The sequence below is a fragment of the Neophocaena asiaeorientalis genome, unplaced genomic scaffold (assembly GCF_003031525.2).
Source record: "Neophocaena asiaeorientalis asiaeorientalis breed wild unplaced genomic scaffold, Neophocaena_asiaeorientalis_V1.1 scaffold598, whole genome shotgun sequence".
In the NCBI taxonomy this organism is placed as follows: domain Eukaryota; kingdom Metazoa; phylum Chordata; class Mammalia; order Artiodactyla; family Phocoenidae; genus Neophocaena; species Neophocaena asiaeorientalis.
The window spans coordinates 188,854-207,408 of record NW_020173036.1 but is presented as its reverse complement, the minus strand read 5'-3'; the positions used below and the strand labels follow the sequence as shown (position 1 = coordinate 207,408).

At 47.9% G+C, this 18,555-nt stretch overlaps 1 protein-coding gene across 1 annotated transcript in view; it reads right to left on the bottom strand.

The window, feature by feature from the left end:
* The window catches only part of DENND2A (DENN domain containing 2A), a 74,305-nt gene that overhangs the window by 14,992 nt on the left and 40,758 nt on the right, over positions 1-18,555 (bottom strand). Inside the window, exons 8-13 of the mRNA XM_024742523.1 lie at positions 18,284-18,471; positions 13,510-13,619; positions 12,491-12,560; positions 11,315-11,392; positions 7,542-7,682; positions 6,019-6,167 (exon numbers count right to left, since the gene is read on the bottom strand). Of these exons, the coding sequence (XP_024598291.1) occupies positions 6,019-6,167; positions 7,542-7,682; positions 11,315-11,392; positions 12,491-12,560; positions 13,510-13,619; positions 18,284-18,471 (736 nt within the window). The remainder of the gene's footprint in view (positions 1-6,018; positions 6,168-7,541; positions 7,683-11,314; positions 11,393-12,490; positions 12,561-13,509; positions 13,620-18,283; positions 18,472-18,555) is intronic.

The window sequence follows — 18,555 nt, the reverse complement described above, 5'->3', positions numbered from 1 at the left end:
ATCCTGGGACTTCTCTGGTGGCGCAGTGGTTGAGAATCGCCTGCCAATGCAGGGGACATGGGTTTGAGCCCTGGTCCGGGAAGTTCCCACATGCTGCAGAGCAACTAAGCCCGTGTGCCACAACTACTGAGCCTGTGCTCTAGAGCCCATGAACCACAACTACTGAGCCTGTGTGCTGCAACTATTGAAGCCCGCATGTCTAGAACCTGTGCTCCGCAACAAAGAGAAGTCACCGCAATGAGAAGCCCGCGCACCACAATGAAGACCCAATGCAGCCAGAAAATAAATAAATAAATAAATAAATAAATAAAAACTTCAACCTGTCTACAGCTTTTGTACAAATTGTTTATGTGCAGCTCTGACTTTATTATTCAGCCCAGTTGTAGATTTGGCCAAAACTTTGGGAACTGAAATTAATAAACTAAAAAACAAAATGTTTATCATCAGAGAAATGAAGAAAGGGGTATAGGGAAATATTTATTTGGGTTGTTATGACAACAGAACAAGCCATCACAACAACATTCTTTCTTTTTCATCTGCTAAACTTTGGCTTGACAGAGCCTTAAGAAACACTCAGTGTCCACCCTAGAGATGAAACGGAGCAGAAATGTTATTCTAAATTCGATAGATTTTTGGCTCAACTTAAAACCCTTCTGTAACTCACACGGTGTTTGCCACGGCTCCCAGCTCTTCCCTCTTGCAGTGGGCAGCCGCAGCCGCGGTGCTGAGCAGATGAGTCGTGCGATGCGGAGGGTGCTGGTGGCAGTGACTACAGGCCTCAAGCAGGCTAACGTCCGCCCCGCGATGTCACGGGGCCACTCCCTGAGTTTGCAGCATGCCCTGTTCTCATGCCCTGCTCTGTGGTCTTAAGAAGACTGGGGCTACGGATGGCATTCGGGAGAGGCCTGCTTCTCGCTAAGCAGGGCTGGAACTCAGTGCATGTGCAGCCTGTAGAGAGTGGTGCCAGCTGATGAGGATGAAAGTACTGGCGGAACTCAGGCTGAAGGCTTTCTTCATAGACTTTCCCAGGTCAGACAGCTTGCGGCCAGCTACTTGTTTGTCATGGCCTGACTGAAAAACACTTCAATCCCCTCTAGCTATTTTCCCATAAATCAGAACTAGACTGAGGCTGAGGCCTCCCAGAGGAGTACCCTTAGGCGGAGCGGAGGAGAGAAGGAGGGTTCTGGCTTTCTCCCTCAGTGACGTCACACCCACCATGCTTTTTGGTGGCGTTTCTGTGCTTCAATCATTAGCTAGGTCTCTGCCTCCCAGGTGAGGCAGACTTCTGTGCGCGCTCCCTGTTAGGGGAGGGGGCGCATCCGCGGGTCAGAGAGGCCCAAAAAGAGAAGGCCGTGCTGAGGCCCCCTCAGAAGAGGGCAGTTAAAGCTGCAAGAGGAGGTGCAGAGGGTACCCCCAGCTGCTGAACACAGGCTAGAGCAGAGGCCTGGGAATCCCATGAGAGCAGATCCACAACATGGTGTATATTTATCTTTAACCCACATAAGGTGAGGAGGGCCATTAGCGGAGCACTCACAGTGAGTTACCTCAGCATCTCACCGCCCTGAAGTGCCCACAATCAGAATCCCTCTAAGGGAAATGCTATTTAGATGGTTTCTACTGAACCAGATCCCTGGGGGGAGAAGTGGGCCTCCGTGAGGGTGGGGAGGGGCAGATGTCTGGTTATAGGGCTGACTTTCCCTCAGTAGCGCCTTCATAGAATCCCAGAGCATTTGAGCTAGAGGGGTCCCACTGGAATTACACAGTCTACTCCCCCACTTCACAGCTGGGCAGATGAGGTGGTTGTCCCCTGGGGCACTTTTTTAAAAAAAATTTATTTTATTTATTAATTTTTGGCTGCATTGGGTCTTCATTGCTGCACGCGGGCTTTCTCTAGTTGTGGAGAGCAGGGGCTACTCTTCATTGTGGTGCACGGGCTTCTCATTGTGGTGGCTTCTCTTGTGGCGGAGCACAGGCTCTCGGCGCACAGGCTTCAGTAGTTGTGGAGCTCAGGCTCAGTAGTTGTGGCTCGCGGGCTCTAGAGCGCAGGTTCAGTAGCTGTGGCGCATGGGCTTAGCTGCTCTGTGGCATGTGGGATCTTCCCGGACCAGGGATCGAACCCGTGCCCCCTGCACTGGCAGGCGGATTCTTAACCACTGCGCCACCAGAGAAGCCCTTTTTTTTTGGTTTTTAAAAATATTTATTTACTTGGCTGCGCAGGGTCTTAGTTGCGGCATGTGGGCTCTTAGTTGCGGCACGTGGGATCTTTAGTTGCAGCAATGTGAGCTGTAAGTTGCAGCATGCATGTGGGATGTAGTGCCCTGACTACGGATCAAACACGGGCCCCCTGCCTTGGGAGCGCAGAGTCTTAACCACTGGACCACCAGGGAAGTCCCCCCTGGGGCGCTTTGGAAATCACAGGATGCCTGAGGGGGATGAGTTCTGGGTCAGGAATTGAGGTGGGGGGACCTTAGTAAGTCCTGGAGTAAGATCGCTGGGAGGGCAGACACCAAGGAGCACAGTGCCACGAGGCCTGGGGCACCCTGGTCCACAAAGTCAGAGAATATCATAGCTGGGAGAGACTTTGGAGGTCACCCAGTCCACCTGCCTCACTGGGGTCCCGGCTGGAAGGCTGAAGGCTGTAAGGGAGGGTGGGCCCTGGGGAGAAAAGCACAGATGTCTTAGCATCTTCAGGAGACAATTCTGGCCTGACTGCCAAGCACCAAGGGGGTCCTAATGGCATGTTTTTAAAAAGACTGTAGACGGACAGTCTCACAGACACTACCTCCCCGCCCCCCCACCCCAGACCACTGAGGCCTGCTCCACTTCCTCCTTTGCCCTGGAGCCAGCAGACCTTGTCTGAATCCTGGCCCTCCCACTGACCCCTCCCTCCCTTGAGCAAAGTGACTTAACCTCTGTGTGCTTTTTAGCTTCCTACTAATAGAACCTAACTGACTGAGTTGTCAAGAGCCTGAGAGAATACAGGCCCAACCCTTAGAGGAAGGAGCCTGGCCCAGGGCAGCTTCCAGCGTTCCCTGCTCTCATGGTTGCGCTGTTGTTATTCTCATCAGGTTCTCTCACGCTGTGTTTCATTCTCTTCCTGCCTCAGAGCTCTCAAGGCCTTTCTTTCTTTATTTCCCCACCTCTTCAGGTCCACATGGAACTAGTGTTGGGTGGAAAGATAATTTATTGGGCAAGAGAGAGAACACTGAGCCATTTGTAACAGGACAATCATGGGCTGCTTCTGCGGACCATGAGACGACACTGAAGTCCCAGCAAGTCAGCGCTCCGAGGCGCCGGTCCCAGGCAAACCCTTGTTTCCTAAATGAGGAGACCTGGGGCCAACAGCTGAGGATGTTCAGGCCTCCTCCCGATCCGGGAAGACCCCTCTTGTGTGATGAGAGATGGACGTGCAAGCCTGAATGTTGTAAAGGGTCTAAACATGTAACTCAGGTGTTTTGTATGCACATGCATGCACGGGCACACACTGATTAGTGCACCATGGCCTGGCTCCGGACCCAAAGAAGGCGCCAGAATTATCCATGTCCCTGCCCCCGCCTCCTCCCCTACAAAAACCCCGTCTCCTCAGTGCCCCACGCCTGGCAGCTGCCGCAGAAGGAAACAGCCAATGGGCAGTAAGGGTCTATGGCGAGAACGGCGCGCAGCAGCTACAGCTGGTATTTCACGCTCTCGTGGGTGTCTGCTGCTTGAAGAGACTAAATCTCTCAGGGCAGAGTGCCAGGCACCATAGCAGGTGGGGTGATGAGAGAAACAACCAAGTCCCTCTAATCAGAACACCGCGGTGACTTGTCTCCTGCCAGAGCAGGAGGGGAGGGGGCTGGGAGGACCGACCAAGACCCAGGGCAGGGCAGGCTCCATTCTCAGGGATGGGGTCCCTTCACCATCCATTGTCTCTCACTACAGCAGCTCCGTGTGAGGGGATGCCCAGAGTTCAACCTGTCAACCCAGAAATCTGTCCAGGGACAAGGTAGAGGTGGCCAAGTCCCTTCCCAGACATCTCTGTCCTAAGTACTTCCCGGTGTCTTGGTGCCCTGAGCCTCTGACACATGCCCTCTGTTGCCCTGCAGGGATGCACTGGTCCTTGATGAGGCTCCCCTCCCTTTCTGTTCCCAGCTTCTCTTTCATTGTACCTTCATGAGAAAGACAGGTGATACTTTCTGTTCTCCTTCCCCCTGAAGAAAGCCTGGATTAGGGCCGGGGCCACAGGCCCTGGTGGCCACTCCTCTAGAGGCACGCCCACCTTCTCAGACATTTTCTCAGGCTGGACCCTTCCCGAGCCTAACATCTTTAAACCAGAAGCAAGCGCCTCAAGGGACTGTTTGCCCCAGCTCCACTCCTGGTAATAAGCCTTCTACTCCTTGCCTAGGTCTTTCTGAGATCCATCATTTTCCCCTCCCCCAAAGGAAAGCCTGAGAATTCTACAACTAAAGACGGTGGGGGAGTGGGGGATGGTAGGGCTTCCAGAGAATACAGACAGTTACTCGAGTGCTGGTGAAATCCCATCCTGGTCACGGAAGGGTTATTTCTCAGCCTTAGCTTCCAGAGCCCTAACCCAGAGAACTCTCTGGTCCGAATTCCCCAGTGCCCAGGGAGCTTGGACAGCTGCCTGGCGCCCAGCACCAGCTGCAGGCTATAGGCAGGGCCTGCTTCCTGAGCTGACAAAAGTACACAGGGAGTACAATAACTATGACATTAAAAGTGAATAGCTAGCTCAAAGGCAGGGTGGGAGCAGCCTGGGAGCAGCCAAGTGGCTGCCGTCCAAAGGGTAGCATCATCAAGATGACCAGATGGGCTGCGTCGGAGAGAGGGCTGGATTCCATTTCCCACCACGCCTCCTGAGGGACCCCACATTCATACACCTTGTCCTTTCCATTCTTCTTTCCCTTTTCGTCTTCCTCCCTTTTGTTTTCTAGAGTGGAGAGTCATATTTCCTCTCCAAACCACAGTTCTCCAAGTTTTGTGTTTTGGTATTTCTTCTTTCCAGATGGACTCTCAGCTGGCCTCCCTGCCTCTCCTGGTCGGTTGGCCCACCTCTAGCTGGGCCCCATATCTCAGCCCTTCCTGGAATTGCAGCCACCACTTGTGCAACTATGTCCTCAGTTCCAAAGCGAGGAAGGCTCTGATTCAGTATTTTGAAATGATGAAAATGCCAGGAATTTTTCTTTTTTAAAGTTCAGAATTAACCCAAATCCCTACTTGCATCTCCTTCAGGATCTTCTTTGATTTGTGGCCTGGGCTTTGCAAATCACTTATGTGACCACGAGGATGTGGGCGCATCCTACTGGGCAGTGAGTGTGTGTGTGTGATTTACGTTAGTACTGAGAGGAAGGGATGCCTTCGGCTGTGTCTTTGCTTTCCATCACGGTCCTGCAGCCCTCCAAGAACCAGGCCTTGCCCATCTCTGCCAGTTCCTGGCTTTCCTCTGGGCTTTCCTCTCTGCTCAGCTACACTGAGCTGCTTTGCAAGTTCCTGAAGGCGATGCTCTTGGCCTCCCGTCTCCCTGCCTTTGTTCAGAGAGCTCCTTTTGCCCGGAATGTGCTTTCTACTTGCTCTTCATCTTAGGACACAGGGAGCTCGCCTCCACTGGGAATGAGCACCCTCCTCGGTCTCCGGAACGCTCTGCCTCTAGTCAGCCTTTACAACATGCTGCTGGGTGGTCTGTTTACCTCTCCATCCCCCGCCTTGGACTGAGGCCTCTTTGAGGACAGCTCTGTGTCTTTAATGCCTCTTTCCTTAGCACATGGAAGGGTGCCCAGCACAAAGCAGAATGAGTGAAAAGTAGACCAAGTACCAGAAGAGTAGTGCACAGAAGCGCGGGCTCACCTCACTTTACACAACTGGTGTGCCTCACAAACCTCCGGCCTTAGTTGTCCACTGACTCACTCCCCTTCTTCAGAGGAGCTGCCTCTGCAATCCCAGGCAGTCCCTACCCCACAGATTCCAGACAGTGTGAGACGCCCGCCGCTCAAACACCTTAGCAGGAGTAGCCACGGGTGGTACCTGAGTTTGTCTGCGATGAAGATGACCCTCCTTTCCAGAAGCAGGGAGGCAAAAACACAGAGCAGGTGTCGGACGCTGAGACAGGAAAAGAGAGACTCAAAGTCCACGTGTTCGAGCCGGGAGTCCAGAGGGCGGCACAGTTCAATCACCTGCCAGGAAACAGGAGCAGCATGAGGGGGGCTGGGCCTCTCACACGCAGTGCAGACCTGGGGCTCTGCGATCTGCAGCAGGGGTGGCCCACTGCCAGTGGAAAAGGGAAAGAGAAAAAAAAGGAAAACAAAAGGGACTGGGAAAAGAAAGATCGCAGGAGATTGGGGAAGGAGGTGTGTTTGGTAGGGACTCAGTCTCACAGCTGCGTGTGAGGACAGTTTGGACGCAGGTGGGAAGAGAGGACTGCAGAACAAGAGGCCCTCGGCCCAGGATGGTTGGAGACCCTCCTTGTCGATAACATATCTGGAGCCCACACAGGGAGTTCTATGACTGTTGAGGTCCTGTCCCTTGCAGTCCCACAGCAAAGTGTCTCCATCTCACATGGGAATCACAGGCTCACGCAGAAGGACCAGCAGATCCAAGCGCCTCTTTCAAGACTCACCTCCTCTAGAAGGTGACTCGTAATGAACTCAACCCCATCCCGGCCCCTTCCCAGTGATGGCTCTTCCAGCTTGTACGCTTAGTGTGCGTACCTTCTCACTCCGTACTTGCTGAAATGTTCCTGAGTCCAAGTCATTACTCACGTGCTGGATTTTCTTTTTAAATAGCTGACTCCTTGGTGAGCAGAGACTGGCTTCTACTCTCAGCACGGCACCTGCCTGGTGCTGCCCAGACAGTGGGGCTCACTAAGGTTGACACCCCCATGGCCAAGCCACCTGCGTCTGTAGGGGTAGTTTAGGATTCTCCAGCAACAGGGGGACTGCTCCTCTCTGTGCTGGGAAGTTGGGTTGTTCCAGAATATCCCAGACACATCCTCATCCTTCCCCTGTCCCCAGAGGTGACCTGCTCTTCCGAGGGCCTTTAGAACTGGAGACTCAAGGCTGAATGGGATCTGCTCTCTGATATCCACAGAGTCACACACAGGGAATGGGAAGGATGAAAACAAGCTCTGGCGTCAAATCCCAGCCCAGCCAAGGAAAGGGACGTGCTTCAAAGTCTAGGATGAATAAAAAGTAGTACCTGAGCTTATCTTCCCTGAAAAGAATCTGCTTTACATTATAAAGTGGTAGAGGTGATGCAGACCAAAAACCTGAATAGGTTTAAATACGATTTATGAAGGCAGTAGCCTAATAAGAGAAGCTAAAGATGTTCACTGCCCTGGCACAGTTCTGAGCCAGAATCCTGGGCTGGATGGACTGGACTTAGGGTGGAATTTATGATACTCTTAGAAATGGGTGATCTGGGGCAGCCTGAGGAGCAAGAGGACATCGCTGAATATGACAGCCCACTGGAAGCCAGCCCCTGGGATCACTGGGACTTGGCCACAGTCTGGGCTACTCCCCCCAGGACAGGAAAGGACTCTGATGGCTTACCTCAGTTCCTGATCCTGGCAAGAAGTTCTTGACAGCAATGGTTTTGCCCAGGGCTGGGAAAGGGGCTTCCATGACGCTCCTCATGAGAGGCTGGACCAGGGCGGGAGAGATGCCTCGTCGTTTTTCCACCTCATCCAAGATCTGCAAGGGGCAGAAAAGCAGCTCAGCTATCCTGAAGTCAGGTCATCAAGATGTAGCTCTGTTCCAGATGAAGTGGGCCTGCCACAGAGGCTGAGGAATTGTGGGGAAGCCCGTTGTCCTCATCAGGCCAAACAAAGTCTCTTTCACCTTGTGTGTTAGGGCCCCAATTCTCTCCTCTATGCAGCCCCTCTTTTTCCATGTGACTCTGTAATTTCTCCCACTAAAGGGGTGAAGTATAGTTTCTTGCCCCCTTGACTTTGAAAACTGTCCTGTTTGTCACACAGGTATGGCCATGTGACTTACTGGATTGATATATGCATTCTCAATGGGAAGAATAGCACCCCCAAAGAGGTAAAAATTGGTTTGGGGGTTGGTGGTGAAAAACTTAGATATTGTGAGGGTTTATAGCCTTCTAAGGTGCCATAGTACATAAACAGATATGCGATATATCTATGGAATTAAAATTTCTCTGGGGGGGGGCACTTCCCTGGTGGCACAGTGGTTTAAGAATCTGCCTGCCAATGCAGGGGACACGAGTTTGAGCCCTGCTCCAGGAAGATCCCACATGTCGCGGAGCAACTAAGCCCATGCGCCACAACTACTGAGCCTGTGCTCTAGAGCTCACAAGCCACAACTACTGAGCCCATGTGCCACAACTACTGAAGCCCGTGCGCCTAGAGCCCGTGCTCCATAACAAGAGAAGCCACCGCAATGAGAAGCCCGCGCACTGCAACAAAGAGTAGCCCCCGTTCGCCACAACTAGAAAAAGCCCGCGCACAGCAACAAAGACCCAATGCAGCCAAATAAATAAATAAATAAAATAAATTTAAAAAAAAGTTTCCCTGGGGGGTAGCCATTTGGGCAACACAAACCAAAACCAATGAGATACCACTTCATACCCATTAAGATGGCTGAAATAAAACACAGGTAACAGGTATTGGTGAGGAAGTGCAGAAATTGGGACCCTCATACACTACTGGTGGGAATGTAAACTAGTGAAGTTTTTCTTTTGAAAACAGTCTGGCAGCTCCTCAGAAAGTTAAACATAGAGTTACTATATGACCCAGCAATTCCACTCCTAGGAATTTAACAAAGAGAAATGAGAACATGTTCACATGAAAACTTGTACACGAATGTTCATAGGGCATTATTCATAGTAGTCAAAAAATGGAAATAACCTGAATGTCCATCAACTGATGAATGATAAACGAAATGAGATATTCATATAGTGGATATCATTCAGCCTTAAGCAGGAATAAAATACTGGTACGTGCTACAACATGGATGAACCTTGAAAACACTGTGCTAAGTGAGATAAGCCAGACACAAAGGGACAAATAGTGTATAATTCCACTTACATGAGATCCTAGAGTCGAATTCATAAAAGAGACAGAAAGTAGAGTAGAGTGGTGGTTGCCAGGGGCTGGGGGAGGAGGGAACAGAGAGTTAGTGTTTAATGGGTACTGAGTTTTAGTTTGAGGAGATGAAAAAGTTCTCGAGAGGATGGTGGTGACGGCTGCACAGCAATGCGAATAAACAAAATGCCAATCAATTGTGCACTTAACAATGGCTAAAATGGTACATTTTATGTTATGTATATTTTAGCACAATAAAAAGACAAAAAATTAAAAATAATTCCATGGGGAGGGGAGGCAATTGAGAAAAAAATATCTAAAAAGGCTGCTTAGGGGATCAATAATGAGAAAAAGGTTGAGGACGACTGTGCCAGCAGAATGACGCAGAAGTGACAGTGGGCCAGTTCTAAGCCCAGGCCTTAGGAGGCCTGCCTTATGTGTTTCTGCTCGCCCTCTCATGCCCCTGCCACAGATGCGAGAAGAGCACGCATGGGACAGCTTACTGTCTAAGGGAGGTGACAGATGTGTGAGCCAGACCCGCACCCAGACTTGCAGCCTTAAGCACAGCCCAGCCAGCCTAGATCAGCCAACCCCCAGCCTACTAGCAGCACATGAGTGAGCCCATGGAGACCGGCAGAGCCAAACCCCAGCTGCCTGCCCCTCTGTGAGAGTAAATGATGGCTGCTTTATACCATGGTCGTTTGTTACATAGCATTATTGTAGCAATACTTCTGCCTTTCTTCAGAGATTCTGAGAGCTGTTCTTATCCATGATTCCTCTTTCTGTACTAAAGGACAATTTGCCATTTTAGTTATCCTTGTCCCTCACCTAGAAATAGCTTGAGATTTTGGAATCATTTAGCCAAAGCTCTGTCTATGGTTCTATGCTGAATATCTGCTGTGTGATCTTTGGCAAGTCTTCATACTACAGTCTTAAAACATATGCTGTCACAAAACTGACATGAAAATGCAGGACTGTGCATCACACGAGTATGTGAGGATGTCTACTTGCTCTGCACCCCCTGCCCATGACATAGCAATGCAGCTTATGTGAACCCCAAAGCTGCCCCTGGGTGCTGGGCTACCTCACATCAGCTGTTTGCTCCTAGATTCATAAGCATTCTTGCAACAACAAGGGCTATGACCTACAGCCTTATTTCCATGTTTAAACAAACCCATGTTGAAGACTGGCATGAGCAGCAATGCACATCTGTGCTGCAGCTTGTACATGACTGACTTTAATGTACAATGATTACCACTTCACGTGGAGTGGAGGTAAGACCATGACTCAGATTACACTGATAACATTAACTACCTCAGACTTGCATACAAGTTCTACCGTGGCAAGAGGTCACGCTACATCAGTATAATTCAGGCTTCCTCTGAGTTCAGGAGGAGGGTGGGCAGGAGGGAGACTTTTGTTTCGGAATGCTTTTAGGGAGTGTTGCTTACATCCGTGGAGAGCAGATGTGGGACTTCAATTCTCTAAAAGAAAGCTCAGACTGAAATACGTGCTCAAGAAGGATTTTTTAAAAATTTATGGAGGGACTTCCCTGGCGGTCCAGTGGTTAAGACTCCAGGCTTCCACTGCAAGGGGCATGGGATCGATCCCTGGTTGGGGAACTAAGATCTGCATGCTGTGTGGTGTGGCCAAAAAAAAAAATTTATGGATTATATATTTAGGTCTGGTTAACACAGGAAAAACGTTGAATTATACCTAACTTTTGAGATTGGCATCATATAGCATAGTAATTATCTCCTACACACCATTCCGGAATACTTGGGTGGGTAAGCCAATTCACCACGGCAATCCCTATGTCTTGATATATTGGCTCATTTTCCAAAAAGAAGGACCAAATTATACTAAGATTTTGATAGAGCACTCTTGCGATAACAAATCTTGCACACACACAACAGATATACACACACGACACATATACACAACACACAATGTGACAAAAGATAATGCTTAAGAGAAGGAAATTAAAACGTATGGAATATTCTGGGGAGATCCTCTGCCCCTCCCATCCTCAACTGCAATGACTTTGACCTTCTCCCCTCCCCCACTTTCTGGGCCACAACCTTCATCAACTCATTTCCTGTCCTAAAGTTTAGAGAATAGATGAGGCTCAAGGAAGGGAGGAGGAAGAAGTGGGAAGGAAAACAGGTGGGGGAATAAGAGGATAAAAGTCACACGAGTTAGGGTGTCTCCTGTGTCCTCCTGGGCCCTGCCCTGCATTCCCTCCCTCCCTTCCTTCTCTGAGGCCCAAGTCCTCACCTTCGAAAAGAGGCTGAAGCATCCCAGGCGGCTCACGATGCAGTAAACTTCAGGGAGGCGCTTTCCTTTGCCACCAGGCTTTTTGGAGTGAAACACAAGGAGATCATGAGTGTTACCAATCTCAGGGGAGGAAAGACCCCAAATGTTTTTAACATGGTGCCTATTGTTTCCGTACACCATAGCTTTTAAAAGTCAGTGAGGTGAGCAGTTACCAATACCCCGTCTTATAGGTGAAAGCACTTCTGGTTACGCAGACATATTTTTAATTCTCCCAAAGGGACCAAACCAAGAGTGCTGTGCACATAGCAGGTGCTCAGTATGGCCTACGGCACCATGAAACAAGGGATCTTAGCTTGCTCACCCACACCATTGTAACTCCTCCCAAGGAAGTGATTTATTCTTTATCATTACTATAGTAAGTCAGAATGAGAAATCATTTCTGAAAATCCTTTTTGGAAACTGACTTTTAATTTTCAAAACAAAAAAGGAAAACAATCTCAACACTTAAACTCTAAAGTAATTATATCAACAAAATTTATTATCCCACTTAACTTTTTCGATTATTATCCATACTTTTTATTCACTAATTACTAAACAGCCACTATGTGCCATGCATTATTCTTGACTATATTAGCCTATTTATAAAAAGACTAAAATATACTCTCGGTGGAAAATGATTTGCCACTACAGAAGATCGCCCCCAAAATGGGCCTCAAAAGACCAGTTCTTAAATGTTTTGGCAAAATCATTTCATTGAAATAAGTTTCTGACTTTTATAGGTTAATGTTCTGAAGGAGACACTTAAATTATTTGCGTCATAAACAACAAAGCCATCCTTCTTCTGCCCTAACAACTATTATGAACGTTCTCTGTAAGCTCTCAAAGTCTGTTTAGCACACTTTATTAGAAAGGACATTTGGTTTGAGGAGAGAAAGGTCATTTATTTGGCAGGGAAAACAATGGAGAGAGTATTTTCTTTCCAAAGGAGACAGACAATGTTCCCTCTACCAGTAAGACTCACGTGGACCCCCAAATATTCCTTCCTGTTTTTAACTGCCCCGGTAAACTTGCTACACCTCCTGTCCCTTCTCGTGTGGCACGTGGTGAGTGAGACCTCAGGAAGCCAGCGCCGGCTCTGCACAGAGCTCTTGCTGACTGAGAGCAGGACGTACTGACCAGCAGTCTTCGGCAGTAACCGAACCTCCTGCTCCCATCTTCTCCAGTTAAGACAAACGAGAATGTTTCACTGTGGTTGGGAAAACGAAAGCGCGTTACAAAGCAAAACAAAACTAAAGTCACATCGCGTTGAGCAACCAGGGGACATTCTGGAGGAGGCTGTCAAAAAGGGCTGCTCGCTGTCTGGCTTGTCCATCTCTGGGCTGGGGCTCCGGTCACCTACAGCTTTGGAGTCTGTGTCAGGGACAGAGAGATCTAAAGTGTCGCTGCGTCCTGAGAGGAAGTGAGGAATTTTCTTTTCACCCTGAGCCCTCATATAATCCTATCACCTGGGCCATCCCATTGCATGCACACAGCAGTCATTATCTGAGCCCGGGAGTGAGGTGGCATCTGCTGATCTAGGGATGTGCCTCAGCGAGGGAGCAGTGGAAGAGTGGGACACTTCTGTGCCCCTCTCGGAACTGCCCCTTGCGTGGCTCTCCTAGGCACTGTCTGTGCAGGCCAGCCCGAGGCCTGGACCGTCCCTAAAGACTGCTGGGCCAACTTCAAGGAACTCAGTATCCCTCAAACACTTAGGATTTGGAGTCTCCTGAGTTTGGTCAGTTACTGAAACATCTGATAAAAAAATATTGGTATCCAACAACATGGGTTAAAGCAGAAATGTAAACTTACCACAATCCGAGTAACAGCTGGATGGGCTACTGAAGAAATATTTCCAGAGCACTGGACAAGTATTAGTGACGGGCAATGTTTTCCTAGGCTATGAATTACCTTATTGCCCATCACGTCAGCTTATGAAACACACTCCCAGGTGGAGCGGGAGATCTGGGAATCTGCATACTTAGCAAGGTGGTTCTTGTCTCCAGGCAAGTTTTAAAAACACCTGTGGAGGAAACTGCTACACTCGGGCCCACCAGGATCACTTAACAGTAGGACCGACTTATGGGGTCTACCATCTATGACCCCCTCTAGTTCTTGCTTCAGTCTTTGCAGGAGGGGAGGGGGATGCCAGCACATACCTGGTAAACTGCTGGACAGGAGTCCAGTCCTTGGCATCAGGGAAACAGAATTGGGGGATAGCCTTCAGCTGGTCCTCAGCTTCTCTCATGAACTTGAAAGACCTTTCCAACTGCAGGCAGAAGGGCGAGAGAAGATTGGAGAATAAACCCCAGCACCGGAGAGTAAGGCAGATGCTTGGCAAGAGCTCATCTCCCACCTTCCTGAAGTTATGACTGCCACCTTAATCTCCACTTTGAGGAGGGTTTGCAGCTCAGTCTGCTTGGGGCTTTTTGTCCCCAGGGCAGTTCCAACTATAATCTTATGGGGGAAATGAGGAGAAAATAAGTGTGCTTTAGAGAAATGTTCTCTATGCAGAACATTCTGGAATGTAAGTATTTTAATCAATAAAGAAACGCTGTCACAGCAATCCCTTCCAAACCGGAGACTCATGAATCTGCAAGGCAGAACCTCAAATCCAGTTTTCTGACCTCTGGGCCCAGGCAAATGCGCCCCTCCTTGATCTAGGCAAAGACGTTTTACAACACTTTTTAGTGACTACATCCAGCTAAATTACATTATATGGTGAAATTTAACTCATTTCAGGAAGTCTTTGAATGTCAGAACTAAAGGAAAACTAGATATCATCCAGCCTGACCTTCTTATTTTAGAGATAAGAAAATAAGCCCCGGGAAGTTAAGTGATTTGTCCATGATCACACAGCTAGTATGGAATCTAGTAGAGAATCAAAATGATCTTAATCTCTAGCCTGTCTGTCTTTCTCTCTCTCTCTGATTTATCTGACATATCACAGACTGGATGAACATCATCTCATTTCAAAATGGAATGAATCAATAAAGTCTGATTTAGAGATGATATTTAAAGCCACGAGTCTGCTTGTTCTGTGTCTGAACAGGTTACCTGCGCTAAAAAAAAAAGCATCCCAGGGCTTCCCTGGTGGCGCAGTGGTTGAGAGTCCACCTGCCGATGCAGGGGACACGGGTTCGTGCCCCAGTCCAGGAAGATCCCACATGTCGCGGAGCGGCTAGGCCCGTGAGCCATGGCCACTGAGCTTGTGTGTCCGAAGCCTGTGCTCCGCAATGGGAGAAAAAAAAAAGTAAAAAAAAGCATCCCATTCTGTTGGACAGCAATGCAGATGCAGTTAACCATACTGTACTTCACACATGGAGATGTTGGGACGGTGCATTTCATGTTATGTGTGTTTTTTTTGTCTCAGTTGAAAAACAAAGGCACTCTAGGTATAAGTTTGGGATACAAAAAGGAATAGTTTATAATTAGCACAGTTAGCTTATACATTGGTACTTCTAATGTGTTGGGAAGAATTGTTGGCTTTTGTTGTGTTGTTGATGATAGGTTTACACTTGTTAAATTTCCTTTATAAACAGTTAAAGAAAATAAATTATGCTAAAATTATCTTCAGTCATTTGAAATATCAGATATTTGAAGTGAGTGGAGTATGAATTTCTAAAGTTACGAAATTGTAATGTCTAACCTAAATTCTTACTAGAATATTTTCCATAATTTCTTATTTTGTTTCTCATAGTTTGCCATTGGCCTCCACCTTAAACCAGGCTGGCAGAGAGTTTCTGACATCTGCAGGCCAACAGTACCTTTGACTCCTTCACAGAGGATCTACAAGCCTTCCCAAGGCCATGAAACGTCAGAGAACGGAGGTCTCTGGAGAGCATCCAAAAGAATAGAGCACTGGGCTGATGGCTTTCAATTTGAAAACCTACTTCTAGTATGATTCCCCTTAGGCTAGATCAAATTTAACTACAGCTGCTACTACTGTTAATGGCTGAGACAACTATCCATGAGTGAAACACAGCCACCATATGTAGACTGAAAGCCAGTCATTAACTGTCCTTTAGTTTTTCTTCTTCAGAATAAATAGTCACTCTTTCTTTTCTGTATAATTGTTCTCTCTTCTATCCATGACTCAGAGGCTTCCAAATGGTCCTGGAACAGTCTTTGAGTTGATAATTCACTAGCTCAGACTGTTGCCAAAGCAATAATTTTTGATTACCCTTGGACAGTCTTGCAGAGAAGCAAATACCAGCTGGGTGTAGTTGTTGGAAGGGGTCATTAATCATCACAGAGTGAAGGACCCCAAACTATAAATAATACAAAAGGAAGGAACAATGACATTTCTCCACAGTGGAAACAGCATTAGAGAACTGAAGCATAGGCCTTGTAGAGAAATGAGTTCTAGTGCTTTTCAACGTGGCCCAGTCACTATTTGGATGAACCCACCCTCAGACCACATGCACGATACTCAAAAATATGTGTATATACACATGTGCTTACACACACTGTCATCAATGTATGAGTTATCAACCCGTATGTGCACATACATGCTCTTACAGGCACAGGAGCACATTTATAGGAAGTGGCCCGCAGAGATCTCTCTTACAAATAGAACCAATCACAGATGGCTGGAAAACAGCCTGACCTCCATGAGTTGTCATAAAGATAACTGCAAGATATCAAGCATTTTAAGGGAATACAGCAGGCATGATCTCTAGTGTGCAAATATGGAGTGTAAACCTTGATTAAAGTGGCTATAGGGGTGGAGGATAAAACTCATGAAAAAGAGTTAAAAGTGAGGAGGCAGAAGGAGAAAAGGGGCCTTCTGACAGAGGGAGCAAGTGAAGGGAAGGAGATATAAAGTAGCCTGGCATGCAAAAATGCATATAAAGGATGATCAGCGTAACATTAAAAATACATATCTAAAGAAATACCGGCAGCAAGATACATTTCCAACAGAAAGAGAGTGGTTAAATAGATTAGAGTAGGGGATTCCCTGGTGGCACAGTGGTTAAGAATCCGCCTGCCAATGCAGGGAACACGGGTTCGAGCCCTGGTCCGGGAAGATCCCACATGCCGCGGAGCAACTAAGCCCGTGCGCCACAACTACTGAGCCTGCGCTCTAGAGCCCGTGAGCCACAACTACTAAGCCCGCGCGCCTAGAGCCTGTGCTCCACAACGAGAAGCCACTGCAACGAGAAGCCCGCGCACCGCAACTAGAGAAAGCCCGTGTGCAGCAACGAAGAGCCAATGCAACCAAAAATAAATAAATAAATAAATTTATTTAAAAAAAAAGATTAGGGTATACCCACATAATGCAGCATTATGTAATTTCAAAAATGATGTTTTAGAGTTTGTATTAAATATGTTTATAAACAATGACAGGTTTATAAAACGACACGGAAATTACACAATGTATGATCTTAGTTTTGGAAGAAAATTATACTATGAGAAAAGACTGGAAGAAAACACAATAAAATGCTAACAGTGATGATCTCTGTGGGATTAGAGATGGCTTTTTTCTTTATACATTTCTGGATTAGTCCCCCTTTCAACAGTGACTATGCAACTTTCCACTCTTTAAAAAAAGTTTTAAAAAAAAAAAAAAAAAAAAAAAAAAAGTTTTAATGTGATGTCTAAGAGTCTGGAGATTCCATGTTGGAAACTCAAGCATTCAATAGTTAGGTTGATTCATTAATTCATTCACAAATTAATGCTTTTATTCCTGGAACACTGGTTAAGTATTGCTATATGTATAACATTGTGCTATGCCCCAAAGGAAATAAATAAAATAATAGGACAGTCCTTCATGCGTTGGTGCAAGTGTGGTTCTCAACTAAATATGGGCACACCCATAGCACTGGGGTTTTCAGAGCATCATCCCTGAAGCTCAGATAGAGAAAGTGGAATAAGTGCCGGTGTGGAGGGCTGGTGCCTGTGGTTTATTTCAGTTATACATATTTCCATCCTAAACTCCAAGCAGAGGACTTGATTGCTGTGCTGGAACCCAGTGCGCAGGACAGAAGGAAGGCTGGTTTGAGAAAGGAGAGGGGCAGCTGGAACCTAGGTCTTGGAAGATGCTGGGATTACGCTTGGGTGGTGGCAGCAAAGGGAGGCCCTGATGGGACTAGGACATGAGCGCCCTCCCCTGTCCTGTCTCTGCGCACCTGCATTGTATGCACTGTACAGAGACTGTCACATTGACCTCGTGAGTCTTTGTAGGCTTATCTCACGCCCTCCTATCAGAGAGTAAGCTCCTTGAGGACAGGAAACACATTTTGCTCATCTCTGTAATGCCCTGGGGCCAAGCAGAAAACAGCTTGAAAGTAAAAGGGTCTCAGTAAATTCTGGCTGAACTCAATTAGAATGTGGTGGAAGCTCTTTATTACTGATGTCAAAGGCTAAGAATAATTTATATATTCTAGGCCACGTCATTTTCAGCTTTACTGAGCGCCGTTTCATTTTAGGAGCCATAATTTAATACATGGTAAAGCCACATCCACACAGCCATGACCCATGTGAGCACAGAACAGGATTCTCGTGCATACACACATACAGAGGCACACAGGGCACGTAGGGTGTGTAGCATGGACACAAAAACGACACTCCTTAGGGAGAGTTGTGCGGCTGATGGAAAGAAGCTTCTAGGGCAGGTTGGGAAGAGATGTGGCTGGATAAGGAGACGGGGAGGATGAAGAGGGTAGTACAGTCAGCACAGTGACCACAGGAAGGGGCTAAGTATTTCTGCCCCTGCTTTGAGTCTTGACTCTCACACCTCCTCGGACCTCGCAAATTCTCCAGCAGCGGTTTTTTTCATTTGATATACCTTAATTAGGACCCATTTTTGAAATTCTAAGCACTGAATGTTCCTTGGGCTCCTGTACCTCCCTGAAACCGTGAGTACCAATAAGATTTTGTCAAGAATGCTGCAGTCCCTGGCAGGCTGCAGATGCCTGGCCCACCCTGTACCTTCAGAGGGAACTGCTGGGTGAGCTCGGGCACATACGCAGCGCTGGCCTGCTTCTTGTGCAAAGACACGACCACAAAGTACTCGAAGAGCTGCCTCTCCTGGTACTCGATGAGCTCCCGGTCCAGTGATGGGTATCTTGGAGCCTGCTTCAGGCGTGACTTCACATTGACCAGGCGCTGGCTGTGGGCTAGAGAGGGAGTAGAGGGGAGAGAGAGAGAGAGAGAGAGAGAGAGAGAGAGAGAGGAGGGAGGGAGGGAGGGAGGAAGGAAGG